This window comes from Pezoporus occidentalis, unplaced genomic scaffold (genome assembly GCF_034315485.1).
Source record: "Pezoporus occidentalis ecotype Australia unplaced genomic scaffold, CSIRO_AGI_Poc_V1 ctg189, whole genome shotgun sequence".
NCBI classification, from domain to species: Eukaryota; Metazoa; Chordata; class Aves; order Psittaciformes; family Psittacidae; genus Pezoporus; species Pezoporus occidentalis.
The window spans coordinates 756,604-777,938 of record NW_026913737.1 but is presented as its reverse complement, the minus strand read 5'-3'; the positions used below and the strand labels follow the sequence as shown (position 1 = coordinate 777,938).

General features: G+C 40.3%; 1 protein-coding gene across 6 annotated transcripts in view; it reads right to left on the bottom strand.

Annotated features, from left to right (window-relative positions):
* The window catches only part of MTA1 (metastasis associated 1), an 81,036-nt gene that overhangs the window by 8,777 nt on the left and 50,924 nt on the right, over window positions 1-21,335 (bottom strand). For 2 of the 6 annotated variants that reach the window (XM_062616239.1, XM_062616238.1), the window contains exons 12-19: window positions 18,265-18,380; window positions 17,284-17,435; window positions 15,488-15,677; window positions 15,014-15,103; window positions 13,023-13,175; window positions 11,958-11,993; window positions 5,474-5,485; window positions 458-489 (exon numbers count right to left, since the gene is read on the bottom strand). In XM_062616239.1, the coding sequence (XP_062472223.1) occupies window positions 458-489; window positions 5,474-5,485; window positions 11,958-11,993; window positions 13,023-13,175; window positions 15,014-15,103; window positions 15,488-15,677; window positions 17,284-17,435; window positions 18,265-18,380 (781 nt within the window). Of the gene's footprint in view, window positions 1-457; window positions 490-5,473; window positions 5,486-11,957; window positions 11,994-13,022; window positions 13,176-15,013; window positions 15,104-15,487; window positions 15,678-17,283; window positions 17,436-18,264; window positions 18,381-21,335 lie in introns of those variants that run through there. The other 4 variants (XM_062616242.1, XM_062616241.1, XM_062616240.1 and 1 more) reach the window with 3 other exon arrangements.

Below are 21,335 nucleotides of genomic sequence, written 5' to 3'. Positions count from 1 at the left end.
TCAAATAAAATGCAAGCATTCTCAGCAGACAACTTCCATACCAACTTCCTAAAAAAAAATAAAATAAAAAAGAAACCGTTTTCCAAACAAACCCTTCCATCATTTCAACCTTCCTCCTTCAGGGAAACACATTCCACCTAGAAACACATCCCAGAACTTTGCTATAAACAGCCACTCCGTTTCTGTATGAGCAGAAACAAAATGTTCCATTCAAAACAGAATCTCATTTATATACAGATAGATTTGAGGTTTAAATTGCATTTTAACCACTTGGATGTTTCATATGCCCAAAAATTGTGGTTTTATTTTTATTTAAAGTTTTCAATAAATTAGGTAAAATGACCAGCTGCAAACAGCAAAGATGGAAGTGAAACACTACGGTTGAATGGGGTGTTCTATCTAGCACGGGTTAATAATCCTTCTTTTCCCTGTTTTGGTTAAATGAACATTCTCTTACCATTTGTCTGGTTTGTCCGTGGTTAGGCAGACCTAACAAACAGGAAAGAGAATAGAGCTGGTAAGACCATTGCTTTTCCAAGACAGAAAAAAGTACAAAATCAAAACACACGCAGCTATAATTGCAACTGTGTTGTTTTGCTAAATCAAGAGTTGTCTACCAAACTAACTTCTCCCCTCCTAGAAAGGTAACTGAGAAAAGAGCTTCCTTAACAACATGGTTTGAAGAGCAGAGGCCCCAAGTTAAAAACACATTCCATTTGCCCAGTCTTTTCTCTGTTTGCTCACACGTTTCTTCTAACAGCCACTAAAAGTACACCTCCTCTTTCAGATCCGAGGTTTTCCTCAAGCTTGGGAAAAATCTGGCATTCTGTTTTAGTTTTGGAAGAATTCACTGACATCAAGAAAAAGAAAATGGAAGATATTGTACACTGTCAAGACAGAAACAAACAGAATCTTTCCTAACATCCTTGGATCCCCAAGGGAACTCTTCAGCTCAGGCATTAGCTACTAGCTATTAGCAAACAGACTGTATCTGCTGAACCTGCCACAAGTAAATACTTGCACAGGCGTAGCTCCATCAGTCACAAAGCTCTGTGACTCCAGCTACCACACAAAGCCCTTCCCCAGTAACACAAAAACAGCACTGTAAAGCACCGAGCACAATGGCTTGATTCTACTAGCTTATTTGCTACACTATCAGACACCCTATCATGCTGCCACAGCCTATGTACTGAACTGTACTTTACACATATAAGACCTTGTAGGACACACAAAGGTCTTGGTATATAAGAGAATGACATGTTGCTATAAGGCAGCAGGGTATGACACAGAATGATTGGAGACTTAATGAGCCTTTTTAGGTCTAGTTAGGTTTAGTTGTCTGAGATGCACATTCCAAGAAAACACCATTTCATTAGCATCAGTGCACCAGACCACCTTTTTCAGCCCCTTCTGGCTCAGAACCAAAATGTCAGGATACCACATCCAACAGGTACTACAGGACAGGCACCAGCAAATGCTGTCACTGGCTGCAGAAGTTATCAGTACAAATTCTGCTTTTACATTTATAGCAAGCTTCCCAGCCTGACTTCTGACACTTTCCACTTCTAGCGAGTTAAACCGTGATGAAAGAGCAAAGATTTTTAAAGAATCCAGCAAAAATGGACTTTTACAGCTCATGCATGGCCCATACTCCCAACAGATTCCTTGACATTCTCCTTGATAAACCAAACACAACGTACTCACAGCAACTATGCCAGGAAACCCATGGCACAGCAATGTAGCAGGAGGGAGAAAGGCAGAATGGGGCCCACTTCCTGAGCATTAAGTACTACAACACCACAATAAAATCAACAGCTTATACCAAGTATATTTTCTATTCTATGTTGCTACTTCAAACATGAAGACACATAATTTCAATTTTTGCCACATTTTTGTTTCCGAGTATCCACAGAGATGAAGAAATAGTTGCCAGAAAGATTTCCATCAACTCTGCAGAACAGATGCACCAGACACCGAGTGAGAAGACCAGTTAACAACCTCTGGATATTGACAAAGGCAATGTAGGCGCCAGATAATAATTTCTTTTTACATGGGAGCAACAACTGCATCCAAAACACAGCTGTGAGCGGCCGTTTGAGATGGATGGACAAAGAGCTCCACAGATGTTGGGAAACAGCACAGCCAGCAGGATGCAACCTCAATCTGTTGGCTTCAGAGACGAGCTTTAACACTTGTTTTTTCCTTCCCCCCTTCATAACAGAAAGATAACAGTTTCTTCATTTACAAGAGCTCTGAGAGATGTAAATCAGTTGAGGCTAGCCCCTGGACTGAAGCCACACATTTCATTTTAACCATGCTCCATATCAGCTCTTTGCTTGTACTAAGAACTTTCTTGATCACAGAACAGACTTGCTTACAGGAACAGCTGATACGTGGCTGCTGTGATGACTATTGCTGGATACTACCCATGACAACTCTTTGCTCCAGTACAATAGGACACAAAACAAAGTTACAGTTTCAATACAATTTGTATGCTTGCTCTTACAGTAATAAGGTTATCAGCATATTAATCTTAGCTATCTATTAATTCCCCCCCCAGTCACACTTTGATGACTGGAGTTTGAAAGAATGAAACCAGACACTAGAAAGACTAGCTTCAGTTTGCAATAAAAAAAAAAAATAATAAATCCCCCTAGAAGCATATACAGCTGAAGCTCGCTATTAGATGAACAACTTTTACCCACAACGGTCACCAAAGAGATGCAGAGAGACAGCATAACATCTGTAATGCATTGCAGAACAGCTGTGAAGTCAACAGGATGCATCTGTACCGTAAACAATGGATTCTTGCCCGTAAGTTTTTGGTGGCTTCTGTACGAGAAATGAGGTCTGTGAGACAGGCACCTATAAGAACTAAATCAACCCTCTGTCTCTGGGTAAGGAGTGGTGCAGACACATAACTCACCATATAAAACTTAGTCCTCCCTGAGAAGCTTGTTCCATTTTCACAGATCAAGGTTTGAGAGACGCTTCTCACACATACGCATCCACAAGCAGGTTAAAAATGTAAGGCAGCTTATGAATATAAATCAGAAGCAAAATACAATAGGATTCTGGCAGCTCCTCTCCAGGGGAAAAAATGCCCCAAAACTAAACAACAAACCAAAACCACAAACCTGCCTTTATTTTATGGAGGGATGTTTAAAGAAGCCACAGGGTAGAAAGCATGACTATTCCTTACAATGATATCTAAGGTCTAACTGCCTGAATTGGACCTTAGATACCACTGATATGAATTAACACAGCTCTAACACATCAGAAAAAACACTAATCTCCAATTGAGATAAAAAAGTAAAAAAAGAAAAAAGGGGGAAAAAAAAAAAGGAGGTATTTTCAAGATCAACCAAACCTTTAAAACCACACAGTATGAAAGCCTACAATGACAAATCTCAGCAGGTCTTCCACTCTTTGCAGTCAAAGAAATTGGAATGCACTCTGAAAACTCAAGATGACACAATTTTTCGACAGCACTGAAAAAAAACCCCAAAGACCTACAAAATATCCTGCCACTCAATTCCACCTGCCAGTCTCCATACACTGAAATAAAGAGGAAGTCCCAGAGGATAAAATGAAGACAAGGTAAATGGAAGGTATATCTGCAGATAAGTATAAATGTCCTTTGCCACAGATGAATTCTACATTGTTACTGAAACGGCAATGAAACACCTGATCGCAGTACAGAGATAAACTGACAACCACAGAGCATGCCTTTGCTCCCCACAGCTTAGTGACAAAGACCTCAGAACTGCTCTTCAAGTGTAAGCACGATTACAGAGATCTTGGCTCAAAATCAGTCACAGCAGGTTACTATGCCCTAACAATCCTTTCATTATTGAAGTATCAAAGCTGCAGATGAATATATTTTCATCCAAAGAAACACAGGTGGGGAAGGACTATCACAAACAGCAAAACAAGACTGTAACTACTGTTACTCTGCAGCTTTATCTTTTGAGGATGTGGGAAACATCTCCTAGTCACCCAACCTGTTTCTTTTCCAACAATTGCCTACCATTTGAATTTAATACTTTCAGATTTGTTGAAAAAATAAAACAAAATAAAAATGAGAAAATACATAAACTTCCATCAGCAACTTGAGCACCACCCCAAGAGCATGCTGTGTGAGGAGGGAATAGCTGGCACCCAACAACATAGAGTGGAGGATGGGAATTTAATTTCCCAATGGGATGCAAACCAGCACATCTGGTCCCACTGGAAGCCTGAGAGTAGACACGTATGCTTTTTGCCGACCCAGTCCCACCCCCTGCGAGTCCAGCAAGAAGACATCAACACCTGAATGGCAGCATTCAGAAATTAATTCCCACCACACAAACTCAGCCCGCTTTTTTAACCAACTCTGCACAATACACAACTGTGATTCTGAGAAGCAGGAGAGCCTAAACCCTCAGCAGTGTGCCCAGTGCAGACTGGAGTGCAGAGGCATTTCTATGAAATTACTACAGCAAGTGCCAAGAAGCTGCAGAACAGGCACCAGCCATGGACACTTTTCTACTTGGACAGAACTCTCCCAGTGATTTTCCACCCCTGGACATACATACCATTCCCTGTATGTTTACAGATCATGTCATAGTTTGGCACAGGAAGTCTGTACAGAGCTGACCCCCTGCCTAGTACCAAGGACAAAGAGTAGGCCAGCTTTCAGCCACTGGACATTACTTGCAGTGGTTAATTTTGTATTTACTCAAACTTACTGACTCCAATCTTCAGTATATCCACCAGCAACCACAAAAATATGGGTCCTTCATGTTAACATAATTCTTCCTTATATTTTTTTTAACCAACTGGGACATTAAGCAGTTAGTCACAGACGGCATTTTGGTTTTAACTTCTGTTTACCAAAGAGAAGCATCATGCAGAACATGCAATATGCAGTAACATTAAAAAGCACATCTTCAGTCACAATGAACTCAGAAAATTTAACACACACTTTCACAACCAGCAAGTTTACTATACTAAAATACACTGCTTTCAAAACTCCATACACTCTTCATATGCATTTTCCTTTTCCAAAAGTAATCCTCCTCCTGGGATTCCATCCTTCCCAGTAGTAACAAGAACATCAACAGTACCACATTTGTGAGCAAGCTAGAAAAAAATATAAAAATCCATGCATGAATGAGGCTTGAAGAACAACGACTTCACTTCCAAGTTACCAGTTCACTTGAAATAGTCTCTGCATGTTGACATATACACACAGTTTTTGCAAGCTTGTAAAAATGCTTTAGCACCCCTCCCTTTCCTAAACTGCCAAGAGTGTGATACTGCTGTGAGCAGACTGAGAGTACACCTTCTAATGATCAAAGTCTATAAACTGTTAGGAATTCAAGTGCAACAAGCAGAACAGAGCATAAGTTGTACCAAACACCACCTAGACTAACATTTTCTTAAAAATCTGTTGTACATAAAAACAATGTTAAAACTGCAATTTACTTACCTAAGTAAGTTCCTACCAAGATTGGCAAAGGAAAAGGAAAAAAAGATTTAAGGTTAAAAAAAGGAAAGATTCACACAGTTCTGAATACAGTAGCCCAGCCCCATGCAACAAATACAGAAACACAGAGTGGTCTGGTTGTAATGAAATGCAGAAGTGATCACAGCTCTCTGTGGAACAGATAAACCCAAGACAACATTAAACAGACAGCAACACCAGAAGAGAGATACCACAAAGAAGAGTTTTAATTCTGCATAAGTAACTAGTGACTTGTTACCCATCTCCTTCCATAACCCCTGCACATTAACCTTGTTGGATGTGGACAATCCTTCCTGAAATGCCTGGTCTAACAATTCACATCAATTTGCTTCACAGTACCTCTCAGATGATGCGTTTGTTTGAGCAAAGCTGTACCTTCTGCTAAGAGTACTTCAAGGACCCTATTAATACTTTCTGGGCAGTGACATCCAACTATGATGAGTCAGTAGCTACCCTTGGACAAGTGCGCTGAGAATGGAGAGCTGCTATCTATCTTGGTGTTGAGGGATGGGGAGGAAAAGGAGGGGAAGTCAGCAAGCGGCTGCATGGTTCTGAGTTACCAGCTGGGCTTAAACCATGACACCTACCTGCATCCCTAGAAGAGCATCACGGTATATTCTGTCTCGCTGTAACACACTATAGTTGAAAAACAGAGGCAACAAAACCATCCACCTCACTGCTTTAGCATCTGCTGACCCAAGCTATACAAACTATATTATTCCCTGTTCTTAGAATTATTCACTGTTCTTAGAATTGCGAGTACTACACATCATATATACACATGATATGTATCACACATGTAGATTCCACCTAATGACAAATTCTGGCTTTGTATCTGGGACGTTTGCAATTCTGCCCTTGAATTGTATTCATTTCCTCTCATAATAATTACACTTGCTTTCTACCATGGCCTTGGGATATGCACTCTCCTCATAAATTAAATGGTTTTCACTAGTTGATCCATAGAGCACAATGCCCATCTGCTGATTTTCTTCCCAGATCTTTCTCCATAACGTCAAAAGAAATTAAACAGTACCATAGCTAAGCTGAAGGCAAGTGGAGAAGCTTCATTTAACATTTCAATACAAAATCCTAAGTAAAATTCTCAAAAATAATCTGTACTTTTGATATATAATCTAAAGTGAGGAAGTTGCACAGGCACACAGTTCTTGGGGTCCCCAAGGAGCATTTCAAGCAACTTGTCATTCCCAGCTGTGCTGCTGCTGGCTAGAAAAAGTCATTCCTTTAAGATGCACTAAACATCTTATCTCTTAACACTAGTCAGCATTACTCTGGTCTGGGTATCAATAGCTAAAGCCAAGACTTCTCCCCAGTACTCTTGTGTATCACATTATTCATCAAAGGACCAATACCCCTTGCAGTTTACAGTTATTACTGGATGGGCAGATTTCCTTTGGCTGGTTATCCTCAACTTTGGAAGAGCAGCAAGGGCCATGGTTGACACAAAGGCAGAATTTTAATGCAACTTATGCACAGAGAGAAGTCCAAATTATCTGCAAGGTCTAAGTCAGCTAGAATAAAAGCTTTGAGATAAGTCTGGTCACCTACATAGCTGATACTAGAGAACTTCCCTATATTCCCACCTCGACAGCTGCTTTGCTCAAGAGCAGTATTTCTACTTTCATGCTTCTGTTTTGATAATTAAACTAATGCCATGCTAGGGTGATGAATGCTTCCAGTTCCAGGAGTTCATTCCCATTTCCCCAAAAGGAGGTGAGAAACAGTGAACCAGAACATGTTAAATTAGACTGACATTCCACTTTGGTTTAGAAATCCCCAGTAGCAGAAGCAAGGTATTCCGACAGTTAATTAACCTCACTCAAAAAATTTGCAGCTTGTTTCCAGCCAAAGTTTTTCTCCTGTACCTTCTGGCTACTGCAGCTCATTATTCCATTCCCATCCAGACTTAAAAGCCCTCTATTATTACACTTCTACTGCTCCTATCAGCAGAGACAAACATCTACAACTTCCACTTTGATAGAAGCATTATACAGCACGTTTTCTAGCCCCTTCACTGTTTTCATGGTTCTTCTATAAACCCTCTCCAATTTTCAGCATTTGATCCACTACTATTTTATCAGCGCAAGTTTGTTGCTGGGAAAAGCCTTCCCTTTATTTCAGCTACTCATTCACGTTCTCTTGCGGTGCCAATTTTACCGTGCATGTGATGACCCTAAATACCAGATTTGATTAGATGAAAGCTAACACGGTGCCAAAGATAAGGGAAAAAATTAAGAATCCAACAATGCTCTCTCCCTTCCCCCTGTAGGATTTGCATAGACAAGTATCACATAGACCCCCCCATACTGAATAGCTGCAAGAGAAAAAGTAAACAGGGTCCAGGACATAAAACACCCTCTCCATCTCTCTAGAGGAAGTTTCATGGCAAGGATTGGCAGTCAAGCTCCAGACTCTTAATGATAAAGCAATGAACTAATAGCTTTTAACATTTCACTGTACTCGGCAGCTTATGAGACTCCATGTATTTTCCATGCTCCAAAAATGGGATTCTGCAGCAATTTGTCCATGCCAACCTAATGCTGAAGGAGCTGGGAGGGGCACCGTATGCCTAATGATGCTTCCAATGTGATTTAAAGAAGCAGAAACAAAGCTTAAACAAGTACACCATTCTTGTAAAATAGAGTGGAGGCAGTGAGGAGAGATGAGATTAAGAATATTTTCCTGCTCTTGGAATTCAAGCACCAGTCAAAACTCTAGATGCTTGGCCAGACAAACCATATTTGTGCTTGAAAAATAGTGACTACCATAAGCAGGTAGTCACTAGGCGCTGTGGAAATTCAGAGAGCTACTCCACATCTACATCCCTCATTACTGGACAAAGCTTCTGAGAAAGTCAAACTAACCAAGGCAGCAGGATTTTCTTATTCTTCCCAAGTTCAGGTTTTTAGCATTAAGAAGGGATGAGTCAGAAAAAGAATAGTTAAAGATACTTAGCTGGAGTTACAGGAGCAAGAGAACAAAAAACACACAGAAAATTCCAAAGGAAAAATCTGAGGTACTCTTTTAAGTCCAGCAGTTTCCAGTATTGCCTAATTAGTTTAGTTCTGGCCACAGCCCAGAACTAAAAAAATAACCAGTCTCCTTTTCCTCTTTGATCTCTCATCATCAGAGTTCAATCTGACCAACCTGCATCCACCTATAGAAAAGGTGTTCTTCATGTCAAACCCCTCCACCCTCAGTCATTGTTTAGGCACATTTAGGAACAGTGTTTCCATTTACACAGCAGCATTCATCAAGGCACTTCACTGATTAACTGTTCTGAAGGCTGAATTCCAACCACTGACCACCCATCACCCTAAAAACCAAGAGGTGTAGAGACTCAGAGGAAGATCTTTCAGCAGAGCTGCCTGAAGGAATGCCCAAAAACCTATGTGAACAGTTCAGTTCTCAGCAATGTTAAACAGCCTAATTCTAAGCAAAGGCAGCAGGTGACACAGGAATTTAAATGCTTAGAAACCTGACCACCAATATACACGTATAAACATGGATCCTAATGTTTTACCCTGAACAAAAATATAAGCTGTTACTTGGCTCATTCCCTGCAGAGCAATCTCGATTTTATATTGCTTTATACACTGGCCATCAGGAAATAATTACAAACTCGTCACACAGAATCAGCTTAGCAACTAGCCATAATTTACAGTATATGTACTTCTGCAGGGAATTTGGAAGCAACAGCCCAGAACCAAAAAGCTTTTGTCGCCAGCAAAGAGACTTAAGCTAAAGCCCACCATAACACCTGTCCGCTGTCACGTGTCAGACTTTGACATGGTGACTGTAAGATATCTTCCAGGTGCCACCAACACAGCACATCCACACGTAGAAGAGAAACCCCTGGATAATTCATGTAACATTGCAGTAGGTTAACAACCCCTTGAAAACTGTTTCAACACAGATGGACAAAGTGTCTTACTGTACTCAAATTTCTGCAGAAAGAGTATTTTCAATCTCTCCATGCAGTTGTCTTAACTCCATCTTTTATTTGCAGTACACTCCTACAGTGACCTAAACCAGCTGGTATGTGCCACTTAAGGGGAAAGGAAAACCATAAAAACAACAAACAACCCCCCCCCCCCCCCCCCCCCCCAATTTCATTTACATAGGAGCTATGTAAATGAAGAATCTGACTTGTTATAATAATCCAGTTTTATTCTCATTATCTTTCTCTTCTATTTTAGGTCAGTTGCTATCCAAAAATCAGTCATTCTGGATAGACGGGTTTATTTCAGTCCTTTTGTGCTAATTCACTGGCTCCCAAATTCTGGTCACAAGGCTTCACCACTCTTGCTGCAATTCAACCTGACTTCACAATGGTTTCAGCCTGTGCTCCCCTTCTCTCCCTTCCCACCAGTAGCTCCCCCAAACTAGTAAGCCTGTATGACTCCATCCAGAGCGAAGGAGAAGTCTCAGCACCATGTTCCCAGGCCTGGCACAGCGCAGGAAACCAGAGTTAGCCATGCCCAAAGCCAGCAAAGGTTACTGGCTGACCTACAGGGCAACTGGGTGCCAGTGCTAAGTGGGCACTGGCACAGAAACTGACACCAGGCCAGAAACAGATCCACCAAACTTCCACCATCTGTTTGCTTGTGCCCAGCAGATCTTGATCCAAGTTCTTTAAACCAGTTTCCTTGCAGGTCGTTCCTTTCCCTCTCCTGTCTCGGCAAAGCTTCCAGCAACCGAGGGTCGGAAAACATTCCAGTGTCAAAACTGTGTGGCAAATGTTTTCCATTCACAAATAAGTATCAACCAACAAGTTTAAGCTGAAACGCTCTCAGAAATATCCAGTTAACACTCACTATCCAGCAGGTAAATAGATTCTGTGACTGAATCATACTCCACAACCTAGCATTTATAGGAACAAATACTACACCAAGTATTTCAGTGGCTGGCTGAGCACAGGCCAAGCAGATAAAGCAGCAGGCATGCGGATGAGAGCCACTGCCTGCACAACTGCATATACATGTTTCAGAGAAACACATATTCTGAGGAGCCTGAACAGGTACTTCACCAAAATCTTTGCTTTGCAAACTGCGCCAGCAGCACTTATGACTGAAATGTACCTAATCAAGTATGTACACCAGCAGACAGACATTTTAAAACACTAAACCAAGAATCTTCCATTTCCAGTAAGCAAATGATCTCAGGTCATCACATCTAGTGCTCTATGCAGAGAACACCTTCCTGAGGGAAGAATCAGTTCTTCTAGTGCTCTATGCAGAGAGCACCTTCCTGAGGGAAGAATCAGTTCTACTTTCCTCTTTCGGGCCACAACTTCTCAGAGCTTCAGGAGTGCATCATCTGCTGAGTGACTCAGCAATACCCCTGTTGATGAGGACATTCAGCAAGGAGCAACAGACATGCCCATAAGCAGGTAGTCACTAGGAGCTATGGAATTCCAGAGCTATTCCATGTCTACATCCCTCATTACTGGACCAAGCTTCTGAGAAAGCCAAACTAAGCAAGGCAGCGGGATTTTCTTATTCTTCCCAAAATATTAAAGTTAAAAAGCACATGAAAAACTCAGCAACACAATATCAAGATATAAATTACCAAAGAAAGCAAGACAGTAGAAGGATCACTGTCCTCATTGTTAATGTATTCTCCACATGCACTTATATATGCATGCATGTAAATACTGACAACAGTCATCCACTGTCTCAGCCATTAAACACAAAGCTTAACATCAGGGCATGCAGTGTGGTAACATGTAAGCTGAAGTTTTTGTGTGTGCCTGTCTCACAATAACATCTGTGTACCCTAACTGTTCAAAATGGGTCTGTTCTACTGAATTTGGCTAAGTAACACCATAGGTACGTTTCCTGCATTATCACAAACTAAAGCTTCTGAGGTCTATTCAGTAGTCACAACACATTATTTTTAACCTGTGGAAATTTTGAAAACTATGTTACTGTAAGTAGAGAATGTGCAGACAGCCTCTCACCAGTGACTGTCCACTCACACTGGAAAACAGGGAGGCTTAAACTTGGGACTCCATGTGAATAGTCTTCTATTTCTTTTGGTCGAAGTGAATTTGAAGTAGTTCAGGACACATGAACTTTGATTTCCTAAAAGTCAAATAGTGAAACACCTCATTTCAAACCAACCATCACAGCTTTCAGCAGTTTCACAAAACTGCTAGAAAACTTTCTGTCAACTTGAGGAATTAGTAATCAATTCCGAACACGGCACTTCACATCTTCAGTACAGTTGTACGACTTGTTGTCTGCATGTGAAAAGCCTGGAAGGTGAGCAGCATAACCATGGGTGGAAATGGTTACCCAGAAACACTTAGACATCAACACAGAAGGAGCACACAGACTCATTAGCCACAAAGCACAGACAAGCCAGCAGATGAAACTAAAAATCACTCTCCTAGCATAAGCTGAGCGCAGCTTCAAGGTCTTACCCCTGCTAGGCATCAACAGGCGCTTCTTCATGTTGCCTGATAGAGCACAAGTGAACAGAAAAGAGAAAAACATCACATCAGCAACCTGAACAGCAGCAGTTTAAAAAGTTCTTAATGTTAAAACACAAACAGTAAGATATCAAATGTTTGTAACTATATTTCAGATAAGCTATTTATAAAGTTAGAATTAAAGGTAAGAAAAAGACTCTCTCTCTCCTTGCTCAGTCACCATTAAACTAACTCCTTCTTCCCCCTGTTAAGGAGAACTACCCTCCATGTTCTTACTCCTGTTATGACCATTTGAACAGTCCCTTTTATCCTCATCTGAGAAAAAGACTGCACTTTTTCTTCCCTGACACTCAGGCAAGAGCAACTCTACAGAACTGAGCCCTGGAGTTCATGTCGGGAACATCCTGCATCTATCTCCCACTTCAAACACCTTCCCATTGTCTTTTAATCTTGAGGAGATGAAGCCCAAACTGCACTGCACAAAGGTGCTCAGTGACAGGGCCAACAAAAGTCAATACTCAGGTTCTGCACAAGGCAGGGGCAGGTTTATGCCATACCAGATCTGGCACATCTGCCTCCCTCAGCTAAGCAGCAGCATCTGGTAGCTTTGCTGATAACCAGGTGATCCACATGTTACAGAATCACCTGGGAAACGAACAGCTACTACCTACAGGTTAAAAAGCTGTAAACCTCAAAAGAAAAAGGAAGCATAACTGGAATAAACTATAAAGGTTTACTTCATATTTCCCATTTAGAAAAACTTGAAAGGAAGTTTCTCCATTATCACATTCGCAAAATTGGTCAAGCTAGGCAGAGCTTCACCAGCATATGTGTACATACACAGCCCAGGCAGTACAAATCATGTGTCTCATCCAGAGGAGAAATGGGATAAGTGACTTTTTGTAAAAGGAAAGAAATTAACCCCCCTCAAGAGTAAGAAACTTGGAATTTATATTAAAAAAAAAAAAATACAGTTTTAACTAATCTCTTTGTATACCAAAAGGACAGAAGAAAACACCTACACAGGCAATATATATTTTGCAGAACAATATTTACCATCCATTCCATTGTGTTGTTCATAACTTCTTTTTCCCAGGATAGTTGGGGACCCATTATTAATGACAGGCGTAAACTTAGCAGGAGTCAGACTGTTGAGAGAACTGGACAAACTCTTTGCAGGATCTGGTTTTGGAGGACATGGATGAGACTCTGTTGAAAAACAGCAAGGCAGGGTTTTTTTATTAGTGAAGATACTCAAATTATATATATCTGAAAACCACCTGTAAAGGTCTTTCCAAGGTGACCAAACATACCTCCACTTATATACAAACTACCTCAGTCAGTAATTTTGACTGGAGATTGCTATTTATATAAAGCACTTCAAGTATATTTAGGAATACATCACTACTGAAGATGTTAAATCCAGTTTCATATTATCCTAAAACAATGGCTGGTAACAAAAGCACTTTGTATCTACTTCCAAAACACTGCTCTCCAACAATTTGGGATCTTTGGACAGTCACACAACACCCCTAAATTCTAGTAAAATTACAACTTTGTCATTTTTGCAAGGTATGCAAAAAAACCCCAATTTCTAAACTGGCCAAATAAATGAGGATTCAAAGCACCACTGTAAGTAGCACAATGAGTCTGAATTCAACCTTTTGGCCAAGGCACAGATCAAGCACATGATGCTCAACTGAAGAGGTTTTGAGAAAGTTACAGGCAACATCAAATGGGAGCTTTATGCATGTTTTTCCCCTGCAGCCCCAACAGTCAAGTAACAGAATCACACTGACCATGACACCTCCAAAAACACGTTCTTGCCAGCCCATCAGCTTCCCTCCATTTCTTTCACTACCTTTTTCCAGCTCAACAGTCAAATGGAAACCCTGGCACATCACTAGTAAAATCTCAAAATTTACTGTTACATGCTGTACAACTATTACAAGAAGGATTTTATCCAACAGCAAAACTTCTCCCTTTATTGGATTTCTTTGGTTGCACTGTATGTATCCAAAGGTTTCTCAATCAGTGTATCTCATTAGGATACAGGAGTACAACACTCAGAGAAGTAGTAAATATTTAATAAACCCTGAGCCTTACCATATTTCATCAACAAAAATGTTCAAAGAAACATAAATTGATTCCAGTGTTTCTTACTAGTGTAAAAAGACTACCAATTCCCTCGTTAATCTGGAAGCCTTCAAAGCACCACTGCACAAGATAGCTTTCGGAGGTCAGAATCACGTTAAGACTGTAACAACCTCAGATGTGTTTTCAGCGTAACACTAGCAACCAGCAACACCGGGGAAAACGATTTTCCATTCATTAGTCAAAGCTGGCCTGCCACACAGCATCACCTTAGATGCCTCCAGAACCTCCAACATACACAAAGGTTCTGGATAGCGCTACTCAGTACTCCCCCACAGATCAGCTGATGAGGCTCAGGTCCTCAAGAAAACCTTAACAAAAAAACCACCAAACAACAAAACTGCAAAAAAAAAAAAAAGAACAAAACAACTACGAAGAAAGTAAAAAATGGAAGTATAGTCCCCTTGCCTAGCTCCAGCACAGGACAGCCAGCAACTGATTGACGAGCTGTGGGAGTCAGTGCTGTCCTAAACCAAGAGGCTTCTTGGAGAGCTCAACTCTTAAGTAGGAACTGCCTCCAGACAGCCCAAAAATTGGAACAGTGAACTGACCAACTGTTCCCAGAACACAACGTTTGTGCCTCCATTAGCAGATAGTAACTTGTCCCCACATAAATCAGAAGCCACAGCAAACACACTCCTCCCTTCACTTGAAATTCTGATACAGTCCCATGAGATCAGAGTGGACTGCTGAGGCACTAGGTCTATCAAATTAAGCAGGAAAATTTAAAAAAAAAAAAAAGGACAAGTTAATGGGAAGGTTTTAATGTTCTGTTTTTTTTATGCAGAACCAGCATCTAAATCCGGAACCAAATGGTCAGCAGAATTAACTAGCAGGGTTTTTGGTTTGGTTGGGGGTTTGTGTGTTTGGTGATATTTGCGTTTTTTTAGTACCTAAATACCGGAGTACTGCTTCTAAAGGCTTTCGAACCACTTGCTTTAATAGCAATGGGTTTTCTGATGCCTCAGGTAAACGTGCTGTGCCTGTAAAACAAAGAAAAATAATTAGAGTGCAAAGAAATTTAGATATTATAGCAAAATTAAAGTGTCAAAATTAAAGTGTCCTAAACAGCTTTTCAATTACAAAGAAATTTTACATGTTGCAAGCATGTCTCGGCAACAGGACACAAATGCAGGAGAATGCTAAACATAATAGCAAACATGAATATCTTAAAACAGCAGCTCATGAGTTCTCAACCTTACCTGTCTAGCCTATAATCAGTAAGAACCTCTGCAACACAGATACATTTTGTGAAACCACTAGGTATATACAAGAGAACATATCAAGAAGTCTCAACTCAAACTTTATAGGAAAGGAACCACAAAAGGGCTCCTTTGCAAGTATGTCCCAGCTGCATCACCACTCACATTCTGCTTTGATTGCTGCACTGTTAATAGGCAAATAGGGATGTCTTGCAGCATGCCAAGGGCGCAAGATATCTCGACATAAACGTCTGGCAATTCTTGTCAGTTTTGTTGTGTGGAGATAGAAGGCTTGTCGTGTCTTCATAGCAAACTTGGGACTCCCACTGTTTCGTACTGGCACACCATGAGGACTCTAAAAAAGAAAAATAAATATTGTTTCTAAAAAAAATAATTATTAGAAAAAGAAGAAGAAAAAGAATATCATATAAAATCAGCTACTGATTCACAGACATAAGAACAGAAACAGTAATTTCAGCCCAGCTATTCCCCGTTTCCCAAATCTTACCCATCAACATCTGCCATTTTTCTTCCAAAAAATATTAGTCAGGTACACATTTTCTCTTCACAGGGAAGTATTTATTTCCATGCTGTACCAATTTTTAAAGCAGGAATCCAAAAGCCAGAGTGAAGAAGTTACCTGATGCTATCATATGAGTTAGTTATTTATAGAGTCAATACACCCTCCAACTTTGGGTGCTTAAGAGTTGCTCTACATACAGAATGCAAACTCCTTATAGGAAATCATTTGTAAAAGGGAAAGGAAAAAACAGAAAACAGCTGCATGGATAAAATATACATCACAAACTCACTTCCCAAAGCAAGCTTACAGCATACAAGAATGATTTTGTCTCAAAGTTTCAGGTATTTCTGTTTTAATTTTTCCTCTGAATTCAATGAATACATTTACAGAGTTATCAAATATTCACTGTTTGTAATAAAGAATACTACTGAAAATAATTTATGAACTACAGAGAGCCAAAGCAGTATATTCTTCATGAAAACAGCAAGTCAACCAATAAAATAATGGAAGTACTTTCTTGTTATCTCAGATCTGCCTACAGCTGGAAAACAGGAAGAAACTTCAGTCTGGGGAGAACAAGGCTCTCTGAATATTTACATACTTGTAAATTAACAAACCAGAGGTACAAGCCTGGTAAAACCTGGCAGTTATCTCAGGAATCAGGTAGCTTCAGAGGGCAAACAGAAGCCTGGAAAGGAGAGGAGTTAAACAAAAGAAATAGTATAGAAAGGGAATGATAGCAAAGACCAAGAGAGAGGAAAGAAACCAATTTAAGTTCAGTGTGCGCTACCCTTTCTGTCCATGTGATGCAGCTACTTTTTCCAATCAGCTCAATGTATGATGCTTCCAGACTGACCTTTCACCAAATTCAGGAAAACTCTGAGAATTTTGTTTTTTAAATAAAAGGGGAAAAATGAAACAGAAGCAGCTCATACAATACCTACATAAACCTATCCAAAAGAGAAGGGCATTAATAAAAGAGGTAGAAAAACAAGATAGGGGATCTCTAAAAAGCCACTAGCTATTTGGGTATCTAATTTTAAATGTGCCTTGGGAAAGGGAACAGGTTTCAGGGAATAATGAATTCCTTGATGGAAAAAAAAGTCCTCTTCCCCCTACAGCAAAAATCATGGAAACTCAAAACCAGAAACACTGGCTAGCATCTCATATCCCATGCATTTGATGCCTGGTTTGCTAAACAAATGCTGGTTGATTTTTATTTTCCTTAGGGCAGTACTTGGCAACAAATTAGTTAGAGCTGAAGTTAAATTGCCAGCTTTTGCAAGACATGAAATACCAAATGCAAGAACAACAATGGAGGCCGAAGGCATTCTTTTTGTTGTTAGATATTTAAGATCAGTGAACACAACTACTTAGATATCACGATACCCTGCTTTCCAGGCAAAAGCATCGAGCAGTCTACTTTGCAAATACCTACCAAATTATTGCGGTTTGGTCCTGGTCTCTCCCCATCTAACCGTGTTGGCATTTTCAAGCCACCGTATTTCTTCCAGTAGGTCCAACAGGATGCACAGAGGCGACACTGCATGTTAGGGGGACCCCAAGAATACCACTGGTAAGACTGTGTGGCTAGAGATAACAAAGGTGGAAATTATATATATCCTTAAACAGGATCACTTTTCAGAGCTTATTCTCTTTAGAACCATCACAAAAGAAAACCCACACACAGACAATGCAAAGCTCAAACAAACCTTAAAAAAATGATGATAGCTTCACAGTCATCACCACTGTTACAGATACTTGTGATTTCAGCAGAATTAGTTACACATACAAATTCCTTTTAAAACATGAACAGAAAAGACAACTAGTAGGATGGGAAATTTTCCTGCCAATGAAACTGAAAGCTCTCATTTTGCAAGACTGGTAGACAACAATTGCTGCAGAGCATGGGAGAGAGGGAAATAGGAACTCCCCATACATTAATTCTATGACTAAAGAATATATGGAATCTGTGACTTGACTTCTCATACAGTCCTACATTCCAGCATATCTAAAGGCTCCCCATAGATGAGCATAATTATTAGCACTCAGTGTATTAATATCAGGCTGTAGACCAAATACAATGATTTTTATACTATTATAATGATATATATTTCAAAATCTACTAAAAAATAAGACAAATTCACACCTTGGTGATTCAAGTCTCTGCCCAACAGCTATTTGCAATTATGCAGAACATTTACTAACTCCCCCTTTAGTACTTTGTAATTCTATCTACAAACGTAACACCAATAACTCAAACAAAACCTCTGGTTAAGTGCTGCAATGTCAAATTCTGCACTGCAACCCTTCCAAAGCCTTCTCTCCCACCCTCTACACAATACAACTTTTACTTTACTGTTTACAGCACAGCACACACTCTCTCTATGAACAACTGCCATACCGGCACATCACTTACTGTAACAGCTTTCACAAGCCCGTCCTACTCCCGTGTTCTGCGCCTGTACTCCAGTACCATTCACCACTCCTGGTTTGACATTATTTACATTGATCTGGTTGGGGTTTGGCTTGTTACTTAAAACAAAAAGAAGAACAAACATTAATTGAGGCATGAAATTTCCTATTTGAATTTCAAAATTATGGCCCAAAATACTTGAAAATTCAGATTTCATTCATCATGTGGCTTCCAGAACAAGCTGTGTTTGCCAGTAATCTCACTTCTGTGAACACAGTCTCTGACAACATTTATATAACACCGATAACAAAACTAACTATAATGATAGTTAGATGCCACTTTCAAGAGTCCAAAACCATTTAAAAACAATAAACCAGTGAGGCCATGTAGGTATCTTACTATTCCAGACATTCTAGTCTAGGTAACAGAACGATCTCACCTCCAGACCTCTCTCAGTCCTCAACATGAGGGACATTTTCCTTAAATCTCCAAAAAGAAGGCTGGGGGATGCAGCAGGAGAGGTAGGCAGAGAAAGAGCAACCCTTGTCTTACTGGGGGAAATATAACCCTAGATGCAGTCACAAATATTTCCACATTGTCTTACTGGAAAGGTTTGCATCTTGTAGCCACAGTTTGCACAAGGACACCCAAACCACTGAACAAAATCTTCGGACCTAGCGTATACACAGATTTTCATGAATATGAGCCTTCTGACAAATCTTAAGCTATGGTCTGTGCTTTTAATAGAAAACATTTCTACTGTTTCTACTAAACAGAAAAAGTCTGAAAGCTTAACATCCGCACAGCAAGAAATGCAGAAATGCATTGATGGCTGTCACCAATTCATTCCAATACAACACCACCTGAATCACCTCAGCTCATCACTATAACTCTCTGAAAAATGTTGACTCAGGAGAAAAAAAAAAAAAAAAGCTACTGGCAGGAGCAGATAATGGAAGGGCAAACAAAACCTTGGCATAGAGAGCGGCATGGAACGGTACAAAATCTCTGCAGGGGAAGAGGTATTCAAGAGCGAAAATGAGGCATTCAAAAAATCCTTGGCAACTGAGAGAACAAGAATGATAGAGAACTAGTATTGCAGGGACAGGACTTCTGGAGAACGGAGGAAGATGGGAGAAGCCTCATGAGGGTTTCAGACAAGAATAAACAAGGAGCTTATAAAACATGCAAGGCCTCCCAGGTGCTGTTAGGAGCTCAGTTTGTAGAAACAACAAAATGTAGACAGCCTTTGGTGACAACTCCTGAACACAAGTCCAAATGGTAGTGCCGATTACATTTCCCCCTCATATTCTCTTACCTGAAGACCAAAGGAAGTGGACATACTCCTTTTAAATCCAACTAATAAACCCATAATTTAGAATCCACTTATTCAAGAAAAAAATATCTTAAAATGGCTTTCTGAAACCACATTTTCTTACACATCAGTTGCACACTGACACACGAGTCACAGTGATTTCAGTGACCCAGAATACTTAACCTGGTTAATATACCCTGGTTAGGGCTGCAAAACCAGCATTGAGCATTGTGGGAATATGGCCAAATTAATGTCTTTCTAATGGGGCATCAATATCAGGTTTTATGTTCACAGCAATGACCCCTGAAAGCAAAGGAGTTCCAAGTGACTGAATTCCAAAGACAACTGTCCCTCTCAGCTCCAGAACAAACCCAAATGCCTCTGGAAAGCTTACACTGCCCTGGAAGCTAGAAGGTCATACTTCTCATCTGAAAATGTCTGATCAGGGACTGAGATACAGAGCTCAGTTAAGCTCCATTTCTACAGAGACAAAATACATTCTGCGGTGTATGCCCTGAAAGAACCACATATGGAGGTAAGAGAGAATTTGCCCAGTCCAGGAAAAACTTGCGACAGTGTCCTGATGATGCTCCTTGCTGTAAAGTTCAGGGCCTTTCTGCAGAAGAGAAAGCTGAGGAGGCTAAGCAGCACAGAAACACTGTAAATAGTCTGTTCCTTCTGTATACTGAGCAGTCCATACACAGCCCATAGAAGCAGAGAAGACAGGGAGGGGAAGGCCTTTAGATTAACAAGCCTGACAAGGTTTTCATCTCCTTTTGCTTATTAATTTGCCTGGCTCATACAAAGATTAAAGGGTTTTGGGGTGTTTATCAGAATGGCACAAAGTTCCGACACCACAGATGGCAGGAGATCTGCAGACGTGTTTAACAAAGGGAAAGCTGAAAGAGGGTACATTCATGCTTCTCAGCATTATAGGGACTCTGGGATGTCACTATAGTAACCTGGCTGCAGAACTTTCGCCAATGATTCACTAGCAAGCTCCATGTGCAAACATTACCAAGATGCTGCAAAACAAACAGTCCTCACAGATGCACACTGTTACAAGCAGTGTTGCTCATAGAGCAAATGACTGAAGCAAATAAAATAGAGGTCTTACAGCTGAACATCAGGCACACTTTTCCTTCTATACATGGATTTATCCTCCCCAAAAGACAGTAAAGGAGTCTGAAATCCATCAGTAAAGCACAACAAATGTTTTGGATTTTTGAGCAGCATGCCAGGAAGGAATGTAAACAACAAGTTGAGAACAGGACTGCATGCATTAGCATGCACACCCAAAGTACTAAGATCTCGCGCAGAAAGGCGGGTGATGGCCTGACTCCATTGTGCTTCCTACAACCCTTATCAAATTTGTACTTCAAGCACAAGAGAAAGGGATGGACAGGTGCAAGCTGATCACTAAACCACGCTGATCACCATATTTGTGGCAGTAACTTCACTTTAGGATTTCTGGAACACTACAATTAACATAGCTGCAACAAGCACCAGAAAGTGTCCTGCTCCAAAGCTAAGGTCAAGTTTCACAGGGGCAATAAAATTCAGGCAGCTAATGCTTTCAACATATGGAAGAAAAAAAGCTCTTAATTGTTGATGATATGTTAATTAAACTTATATCACCAAAGCCTGCTACAGCTATTAACAAGAGAATTAGATGAATAACTGGATGAATCATTAAGCAATTAATGAAGCTGAAGTGAAAGATGCAAATAAGGTAAGAAAAATACTGATGGTGTGGTAA